General features: G+C 40.3%; 1 protein-coding gene across 1 annotated transcript in view; it reads right to left on the minus strand.

The window, feature by feature from the left end:
- Positions 1-10640, minus strand: part of ABCA13 (ATP binding cassette subfamily A member 13) — a 457705-nt gene that overhangs the window by 234500 nt on the left and 212565 nt on the right. Inside the window, exon 32 of the mRNA XM_045286290.1 lies at positions 9276-9472. Coding sequence (XP_045142225.1) covers positions 9276-9472 — 197 coding nt within the window. The remainder of the gene's footprint in view (positions 1-9275; positions 9473-10640) is intronic.

Genomic DNA, 10640 nt, shown 5'->3' on the forward strand with positions numbered 1-10640 from the left:
CAATTGATGTGTGTATGGATTGGGATAACAGTTGTATGAGCCCCTAATAAAATGTCAAAAAAGAAAAAAAAAAAGAAAAGAAATTGGTCCTCTGTTGTAAAATTTCATACTTAGGTAGCTCCCCCTCCCCCTCTCTTTTTCTGACTGTTGCAAGAACTGCAGCTGCTAAAATCAACGTTGCCTTGAATTGAACCATTTCTCTCCAACAGACAGAAACCAAGACCTTCTACTCAAACAAAAAATTACAGTCTTAAAAACCCATAAGGACAGTTCTTTAATGTCCTCCAGGGTCAGAATCAACTTGATGGTGGCACGTTGAATCAAGTTAGCCAGCAAATCAAAAATTCTGAAACTCTTCTTTTATTATTACTCCATCCCTTCTTTACTCCAGGATCACAGTGGTTACACACTGGGGTGCTAGGTATAAGATCAGCAGTTCAATACCACCAGATGCTGCGAGGGAGGTAGACTGAGTTTTCACATCTGGTAAAGAGTTACGCCTTCAGAAACTCACAGGAACTGTCCTGCCCTGTTTTATAGGGGCTCGATGAGTTGGATCAGCTGGATGGCAGTGAGTTTGGTTTGGATTGATTCATTACTTGAGTCCTTGGTTAGTACAAACATTTGAAAGCACTCAACTACCAACGAAAGGTTAATGGCTCAGGCCTTCCCAAAAAAAGCTTTATTAATGCACGTCTATAAAATTACATCTGTACAAATCCATGGAGCATGGTGCTATTCTGCATGCAAAGGTTTGCCAATGCTCAGAAACAGCAAAGGGTTCTCTTCATTATTGTTGGGTTCGACAAATCCTCCATCCTTCTCACAAATCAATGGAAGTACCCTGACATGCACTAAGACTGAAATCGAGGCACATAAGCCTATTGCTGCTCCCAGCCACCTTCTTCTGTAAGAGTTAAAACCAGACCTTTTGGTAGAAAGGTGGTGAATCTCTCTCTGTGTTGTTATCCAAATTCTCCTGGTTCCACTCTTACTGTACATATGGGGAGGGTGCTATTCTATGCAAGTAGCTACTGTATGCGAAAATAAGCACCTTGTTAAGCAGAGATTGATCATAGAAAATATCTCTGAAAAATGGTCATTAGTTAGACCAGAGAAAATAAAAGGTGTTTGTATAAAGTTCACCTCAGTTATGCAATGGAAAGATTTAGTTTTACACACCACTGCTTGGTAAAATGGAGTCCAACTTCCCAGCAGGATAGAAATAAACATCATTAATTTATCCTTATCTCCAAAGAAAATTGTCAAAGAGCAGATATGTAATGCATTTATAACTTTACACAATTTTAAGATTTTTAATAAAGGAGGAACATTCAATCCTTGGACTCTCAGGGTCATCAGGGGGCGGAGGGGATGCAGCAACAAAATATAAAAGGTAAAATGTCAACCTAAGACTAAGAAGTCAGGTTCATAGCTAACATCTCACAGCGTGTGGGTCCCAACACCAAACCAGGCTCCTCTGAGGACGAAACAGTGTATTTAGTCCTTACCTGAGATTGGAACAGCTCAGATACAGTAATTTTTAGCTACACTACAAATCAGATAGTGTATTCCTTATTATAATATAATCTAAAATAAAAACCAACTAACATTAATTCCACAGATCTATGATGGCTTATTAGTGGATATAAAGAAACTCAAGGCATGTCCTATACCTCAAAGGCAAGTAATGTTTTATCAGCCAAAAGCATTGCTTTACTATTTCTTTTCCCAGTCAGACGGTGTTACTCTGCCACCTCCCCTTCACACCTAGTCTTTCTCTAGATGATGATGATGGTGGTGGTGGTGATGATGAGGATGATGTACTGTTATTTACTGGGCACCTCTATCAGACATTGAGCTACACACTTTGGTGTATTTGTCATTCTTGTGTTCCATTGAGTCAACTGTGATGCACAGCAACCAAAGGACACGGAGGCCGTGATTCAGAGGGAAGCCAAGTGCCACAACCTTTCCCCGCTTAGAGGTTGGCGAGTCGTGCTGTTGACCTCTTGGTTCGCAGCAACACCTGGAGCCTCCATGCCACATTGGATAGACGCACAAAAGTAATCTAGTCCTTGCAAAATCCTGCAAGTTGGTTCAATGTCCTCCATTACACACATAAAGTTCCTGGTAGATGAGTCTCTCAGTGGTATTCTGAGAAAAGAATCTCTTTCTATCTATCAGGAGACATTTATTTTTACAAAGTTTGTAGATCTGCTTCATAAAGCTTTCTCACGGTTACCTGGAAGTTTGGGTCTCCTTTCAAAAATTGGATGTATGTTTTGATTTGGGGAGTCGCCTTTTTATTTTAGCAACACCTCTTTAGCCCATTGATATCCTATGGATTTTGTTCTATAATAAAACCAGGCACTATTCCAAAGGTGATTGTTGTTCGATATATCACACTGGTTTTGACTTATAGCAACTTATGTACAACAGAATGAAATATCCTCCTGCAATGTTTAAGCCGATTTCAATCTCTGTGTCAATCCATCACATTGAAAATCTCCCTCTTTTTCTACGTTACCACATATAATGTCCTTCGACAAGGACTGGTCACTCCTGGGAACATGTGCAACGTACAGGAGATGAAGTCTCACCATCTTCACTTCCCAGACACATTCTGGCTACACTTCTTTCAAGGAAGATTTTGTTCATTCTTCTGGAAATCTGTGGCCTATTCGATATTCTTCACCCAAACCAGTCTTTTAAAGATATTGATTCTTCTTTAGTCTCCCTAATTTACTGTCCAGTTCTTACAAGTATAGATTGAAATGCCATAGTTTAAATTAAGGGCACTTAAGTCTTCAAAGTGACACCTTTGCCTTTTTAATGCTTGGAAAAATGGTCTTTGTATCATGTTAATACAGATAATATCCACTGAAGAAGTCAAAAGTACCCCAAATAGATGTGAACCCTCAGGAAAAGCATCAGGATATGTCATAGTCCAACTATGCAACTTCAAAGAAAAGAAAAGAATCCTGATAGAAACTCAGGGGGGCGGGGAAATACCTTCAAAGGGGACTCAATAAGAATAAGTTCAGATAGTTAAAATACAAAATCTACAGACAACAAGAGGGTGGAATGATCATTTAAAATCTAGGAAGAAAATCTGCCAACCAATAACCCCTACCCAGGAAAACCATCTCTAAAATATGGAGGAAAAATAAGGACATTTTCAGAAAAGAAAAACTAAAGTAATTTGTAAAATCAAAATGAAATTCACAGGAATCCTAATGGGAGTTCTTTGAACAGAGAATCAGCAACAGTAGACAGCTACCTAAGATCAACATACAAGATACCACTATCGAGAAAACAAACTACTAAAATAATGTAGAAAGTGAAATAAACCTGCAAGATTGAAACTAAAAATAAAATACAACAAAGAAACTAGAAATAAAGAAATTGAGGACGTTGAGTAGATATGAAATAATCTAATGGAGAGGAAATCACATAGGAATGGAGAAACAGAATAAACTGCTTTAAATATAAGAACCAAATAATTTAAAAAAGAATGAATCCCCCTCCAAATAAGGAGCCAGAAATCATTGAAAAAACTTCAGCAAAATTAAAGAAGGAAAAACAGGAAAATAATATTCAACAGTAACATAAAAACAAACAAAGGAATTACAAGGGAAACCACAGGCAAACTGAACTCAGCACAGGACATTAAAATGAAGCTCAGGCATAGAAACAATTGTGCGGATGGTGCAGGACCATGCAGCGCTTCATGCTGTTGTACAGAGGGTCTCCATGTGGCAAAGCGGACACAATAGCACCTACCAACAACAACAACAAAGAAATCAATAGCACCATTAAGAAGCACACAGCAAAATGACGGCAATAAAGGCATACCTATTCATAGCAACATTGATTTTAAATGAATTGCACTCAACATTTAAGAGACAGAAAACAGCAAAATGGATAAGGAAACAAGACCCATTAATATGCTACTTATAAGAAACCACCCTTAGATACAATGACAAAAACATAATAAAAATCAAAACCTAAAAAAACAAATTCACTGCTATGCAGTTGAGGTCAACTCACAGAAACCCTGTAGGATGAGGTAGAACCACCCCAGTGGGTTTCCAAGACCTGTTACCAGGACTAGAAAACCCTGTCTCTGTCCCACAGAGCAGCTGATGGTTTCAAACTGCCAAGCTTGTGGACTGCAACCTGACTCATCACCACTAGACCACCAGCACGCTCTTTAGATCAACCAAAAATCAAACTCACTTTCATGGAGGCAATCCTGACTGATAGGCAGTCCCTGTGGGTTTTTGAAACTGTAACCATTTAGGGGAGAAGAAAGCTCTGCCTTTCAGCCGCTGAGCTGTTGGCCACGTCCGACTGCCTGCCAGGCGGACTGCAGCCCCATGGGTAACCACTGCTCCAACAGGGCTGGAAAAATACATTCATCTTACAGTAATCAAAGAAAAGCAGACAAATTTATCTTTGATAAAATAGACTTCAAGGGAAAAGCCATCATGAGAAAAGAAGAAGGTCATTATAGAATGATTAAAGACACAATTGACTAAAAAGATATAATTATAATAAACATCTATGTACTCAATGAAAGACACTCAAAATGCATTCATCCAATTCTTACAGTGTTGAAGAGGCAAACAGTCAATAAAACAATAATAGTAGCAGACTTCAGCACACCTGTCTGAAGGAAAGACGAAGCATCCAGGAGAGAGGTCAACAAAGATACAGGAGAAGTCAACAACACAATCATCTTGCTCTCTTAAACACATATAGAACACGACTTCCACAACAACAATTTTGTCCAGTGCACATGGAAAAGCAGAATAGACCACATGTTGAGCAACAAAGCTAGCATCAATAAATTAGAACATTTAGATACAAAAAAGCATTTTTTTCAGATTGTAATGCTATAAATTTAGAAGCAAATAACAGGAAAATCAAACCACCCCCTCCCAAAAAAATCAAATGTATGGAAATTGAACAACACAAATTCTGGAGAAGGTGTGGTGAGACTGGAACTCTTATTCACTGTTGATGGGCTTGTGAATATGTACACCCACTGGTGGAAAACAATATGGTGATTCCTAAAGCAGATGGAAATTGAAATCCCATATAAGCTAGTAATACCATTACTGGCCATATGCCTCAAAGAAATAAGAAATGGATCATGAACAGATGTATGCTGTCCCATGTCATTGCAGCACAATTCACAATAGCAAGAAATTGGAAACAGCCTAAATACCCATCAGTAGAAGTTTGGATAAAGAAGTCTGGAATATATGGACCATAGAAACCTACACATCCTTTAAAAACACCGATGAAACCACGAAACACCTCATGACATGCAGGGATCTGGAAGTCAATATGCTGAGTGAAGTTAGTCAATCACAAAAGCACAAATTCTGCATGAATCTACTGCTGTAGGAATAAGCAACGGGACAGGCACAAGCTCAGGCTTGCAGGGGATTCAGTCTGCTGACCTGGATGGCCAGATGGCCTGCTAGAAAGCCTAACTGGTGCCAATAAACCATACACTATCCTCTCTAGGTGTATTCTTGAACGTCACTTTGCCAGCGGGTGCCTCACATCAGCTGGGATCAAATTGGTAAGGGAGGGGAAGAGGATATTATCTACCATAAAAGTTATGACGAGTCACCGCTGGACAGATAGACAGCCCTATCAGAGGGATGAGGGGTACTAATAGGAAAGTCAAGTTAGGAGAGGGGAAATGGAGCAAGTGCATCCATGGGAGCACAAATGCAGGAGGACTGACCTCCAGGTGGCAGGAAGATTGACTGAAAATGCTTCGGGGGACTAGAGGGAGTGGTGTTCCTGGGGGTATGCATGGAATGGGCCATATTGATCCAAGCTTCTGGGTGCATCCTGGCGACCCACGATGGGTCCTGTGGAATGCTGGGGCATTGGATCCTGAATATTCAGGGTGCACAGGATGGTCCAGAGGCCGCATCAGTAAGATTCTCTGTGGAAAATCCACTGGGTGAGCCAGACTCTATCTCCGATATCACTAGTGGGGTTGCAGAATTGTACAATTTACTATAGAGAGCAGTATAATACTTCTTTAAAATATATAATAAAAATGCCATATGAGCCAGCAATTTCCAAAATCATTATATAGCTCCACTAAGCAGTGGATACCCACAAAGAAATTAAGACCAAACAAGAAGAGATGTGCGCACACCTGTATTTATCGAAGCATTAATTCACAGTATCAAAAGGATGGAAACAACCCAAATGCCCCTCTCTGAAAGAATGGATAAATAAACTTTGGCCTATAGTAATGGAATCGTATTCATTTCTGAAGAATGAAGACTATTCCAAACCCCTCGTGGCATAAGCAACTTTGGCAGCCATTATTCTCAGCAAGGTTAATAAAGACATATAATACATGAGACCACTATTAGAAAAAAACTGAGAAAGATTATTTTGTTTGCTCACCAAAAGAAATAGATTTTGATGTTTACAGGGAGGTCAGGAGAGTGGGGGAGGGGAGAGAGAGAGGAAGAAAATTAATTTAAAAATAGAAACATACTCAGATACACATGGATATAGAAACACACAGACACACATATAGGTACAGAACGGGGGTGGGGGGGGAGTTATGTGGTAGTCACCTAATCTGGTGCTAATTTAAGGATGAAAAGTGTAGGGGTGCGGTCTAGGCTGTCAATCTGGAGATAGCCAGTGAGACTTCTGTGTGGGCATGGTACTTCCTCCTTGGAGGTGGAAGGCATCTCTCTCTGCTACTCCCTGGGAGACATTGCAGAAGACAAGCCACATGGACGCAACCAGACCTCGGAAGCCGGAGAAGCCACAGAGAGACCCCTGCCAGTGCTGAGATGTTTCCTGCGCCACTGGACCCAAAGACTTTCTACCCACTGGCTTGTGATCGTCCTGCACTTGGTTTTCTTGCATGTGTTTCATGAGTCTAAGGAGGACTTTATAGATTGGTATCGGACATATGGGCTAATATCGGACTTATGGCCTTGGACTGGGTGGGGATGTTTTCTCAATGTTCAATTCGTCTTGTATATACACATATGTGTGTCCATGTGTGTGGAAAACGTAATTCTTTCTGTCTATATCTCATCTGTCTTCCTCATCTGCAGCAGAGTATCAGGGAAGAAATTAAATCTGGTTTAAATTAATTTTATCTTAAAACATAATTACACCTTTTAATGTCCATGTGTCTTTTAATCTCTTTCTTATACACATATGTGTGTCCATGGATTTGTTTCTCTAGTCTACCTGGACTAACACAGCTAGCAACACATAAATCAATATTGAGAGAGTAACATAGATAGACATAGATAAACAGGTATTAATATAAGTAGTTTGCATACGCACAAAACACACGTAGATACATAGTAGCATTTTTTTAAAAATAAGCAAGTGGGCTTGCAATATTTTAATACAAGTTAAAATGCACATGAGCACGTGTGTGGAAAATGTAATTCTTTCTGTCTATATCTCATCTGTCTTCCTCATCTGCAGCAGAGTATCAGGGAAGAAATTAAATCTGGTTTAAATTAATTGTATCTTAAAACATAATTATGCCTTTTAATCAGTGCTTATTATCTCTTGCAAAGAAAGCTTATTTCTCATTTCTATTCCCATCATCGATTTCTCCAGAAAGGCAGAAATTGTATGCATGATTTCATAGCAATTGCACGTGTTCAGGTGCACTGTGAGCCATCATCTCCTCTGGTGTCTGAGGGAGAACTGACTCTCCCTGGCCCGCCCCCTCACAACTGCACCACCTCTGTTGTAAATTACTGGCCTTAAAACTGGGGCAATAACTCCCACAAGGTTCATTTCCATAAATGTCTCCTCCTGGCCTCAGGCTGCCTCTGCCTCACTTTGCTGCCAGCTCTGAAGGCCACCTCAGGCTTACCAGCAGCCTGCTGTCAGGTCCTTCTGTGTTCTTAGTGTGGATGCGTGGGCCCTGAGGAGGCTCAGGAATACCAGCCCTCGGGCCATTCCGGGCCCCCATGCATGGCTCTCTTTCAAGAAAGCTGGTGTGGCTGCAGCAAATCAGACAACCGATGCTGTCCCTAAGACCGCTGATTTCTGGAGTACAATGTACTCTCCAGGGCAGGTTTTAGAAAGGAAACAACTCCACATTTTCTTTTTCACATCCCTCAAAATTTGAGGAGACAAAAGGAGCAGGATTCTTTTCTTACATTCTCTAAGTTTCACTCTCATCATTTCTGGCCGGAGGCTTTTTACCCCTAAAGAGAGAATTTGGTCTTGGTCCTAGGGCTCAGCCCTCTATAATGTTTAAGAGAGGGTGGAGAATCTTCTTTCTTGCCCTTTCACTGTGCTTCTCGTTAGTGACAACTCCTAATCTGTTTCTCAAGGAAATGCTCACTTAAGGTCAAGTATGATGAAGACCTGATCCTCAAAATGCAGAAGAGAAAGGGAAAACAGCATGTTCGAGGATTCCAACATTGACCTTGCCACTTAAGCTTCTATATTCTATACTAATAATGCCAAGACTTTTTATTTCTGTTTTATTATCACCAATGTTTCTTTTGAAATAAGAATGATTCTGAACAAAATACCTATAGTAACAATTCCCAGGGACCTGAAGTGCAGAAAGTTGTAAAGTGCTAACCGCCCATCAAACATATGCATGAATACTGTCGAGCCAAGAATTCCAAGACTAAGATCCAAAAGTGAGTCATTGAACTTGAACCTTCCTCCTCTGTGACTGTGAGCATATCAGATGCCCATCTCTTTGCACCTGAGATTCCTCACCTAAGAAAAAGGATGAGGCCTATTCTGGATGCAGAATGGAACATGACGTAGATGACTATGAGTATAATTGACATAATCTTCTACAACCTGAATCTGTAAAGGTAATGTAAACTATACTTATAAAGGTAGAACATTCTGCCATCCAGTCATCTGCAACTCACAGGGACCCTCGCAGACAGAGAACCACCCCTGTGGGTTTTGAGGCTGTAAATCTTGACAGGAGCTGAAAGTTGCACCTTTCTTCTGCAGAGCAGCTGGCGGGTTCAAAATGCTGCCCTTGCAGTCAGCAGCCCAGCATGCACCCCCCTACAATACAGGTGCTCCCTTTAGAAAGACAGAGATATTACATAATAAGTCTATCTCTGTAAGGCTTAAGGAAAAATATTTTTATTCTGAGGAAAATCATTTATCTTTACAGACTTGGTTCTTCCCATAGGATAGCATTCATTTTCTTGTGCCACAATATTATTAGAAGAGCTGTCGGAATGATCCCCAGTGCCTACCTTCTCGATATCTGAAGAGAATGTCCCAGATGCTGCGACGGGAGCAAGGGTCCACACCACTGGTGGGCTCGTCGAGAATCACAGTTTGGGACATACCAATGAAAGCAATTCCGATGGAAAGCTTCCTCTTCATGCCTCCAGAAAGAGTCCTGGTTTGTTTGTAGCGGTGCTGTGTTAACTCCACCGCCTGAAGAGTTCTGAAAGAAGACAACAGTTCTCATTCCTCAGTCGAGATTCACATCTTACTCCGATGCTTCACTTTTCCCCTCATCCACACTGAATTTCAGTGGCCAAGATCTTTCTCCGGTAGATAGACATGCATATAGATATGCACACACAACACTACCCTTGCTGATGGTCAATTTGGGATTGTATGACTGGACTAAATTGATGTCAATTGTATGACTGGACTAAATTGATGTCAACTCAACCATCCTGTCTGTCATGTGCTTTCATGAAAAATACTTCATTTCTCTCTGGAAAGAAGCACGTTTCTTCCTATGGACCACCTGCCAGAGGACACACATCTCCATGAAATAGTAGGTTGCATAATGGAATGTCTATGAGCTAGGAAGATTAAAATTTTAAAAATAATAATAAATCTTGAGGTCCAGGACTCCCTCTTTCACTCACTAGAGGTGAAAGTCCTTTAACTCTCTGAGTCATTGTTCACTAAATCTGTGTCATTCAATTTAGCTGGATGAATAAATGGGAACTTCTAGGTAAATACTATGTGCAAACTGTTTATAAATTATTGTTTACAATTAATGAAGCTACAACTCATGAATTAGTTTGTTATATCATGGTAGCTTGCATGCTGCTATGGTGCTGGCTGTTATGCCAATGGTATTTCCAATACCAGCAAAGTTACCCATGGTGGACAAATTTCAACAGAGCTTCCAGTCTAAGCCTAGGAAGCAGCAGCCCGCTTCTGAAAATGTAGTTACTGAAAATCTTAGGAATATAAGCAAGGAAGAGCTTAAGAAGAAATTAGGGACACTCTCACTTTCTGATCTCAAAACCTAATTCACACCCACAATAGTTAAAACACCTGGTACTAGCACAGTGATAGATACATAGAACAATAGTCCTCACTAAGGCAAAACGACTCAAAACTAGAATAACTACAAACATCCATTAATTACAATGTGGAATGTATAAAGTATGAATCTAAATATGTCAAAAACCATGAAAGACTAAATGGAACACTTAAAGATCAATGTCCTCCTTTGCATTCGTGAGATGAAATAGAATACATAGGAATCAAATGAGCTACATCTTTGGAAATAGACAACGGCGAAGCTCACTGTCAATAGTAAGACCAAAGCCAATACTGACTGTGGAACACACATAACTTGCTCCTAT

This window comes from Echinops telfairi, unplaced genomic scaffold (assembly GCF_000313985.2).
Source record: "Echinops telfairi isolate 266 unplaced genomic scaffold, ASM31398v2 ScPeMD7_7;HRSCAF=31, whole genome shotgun sequence".
NCBI classification, from domain to species: Eukaryota; Metazoa; Chordata; class Mammalia; order Afrosoricida; family Tenrecidae; genus Echinops; species Echinops telfairi.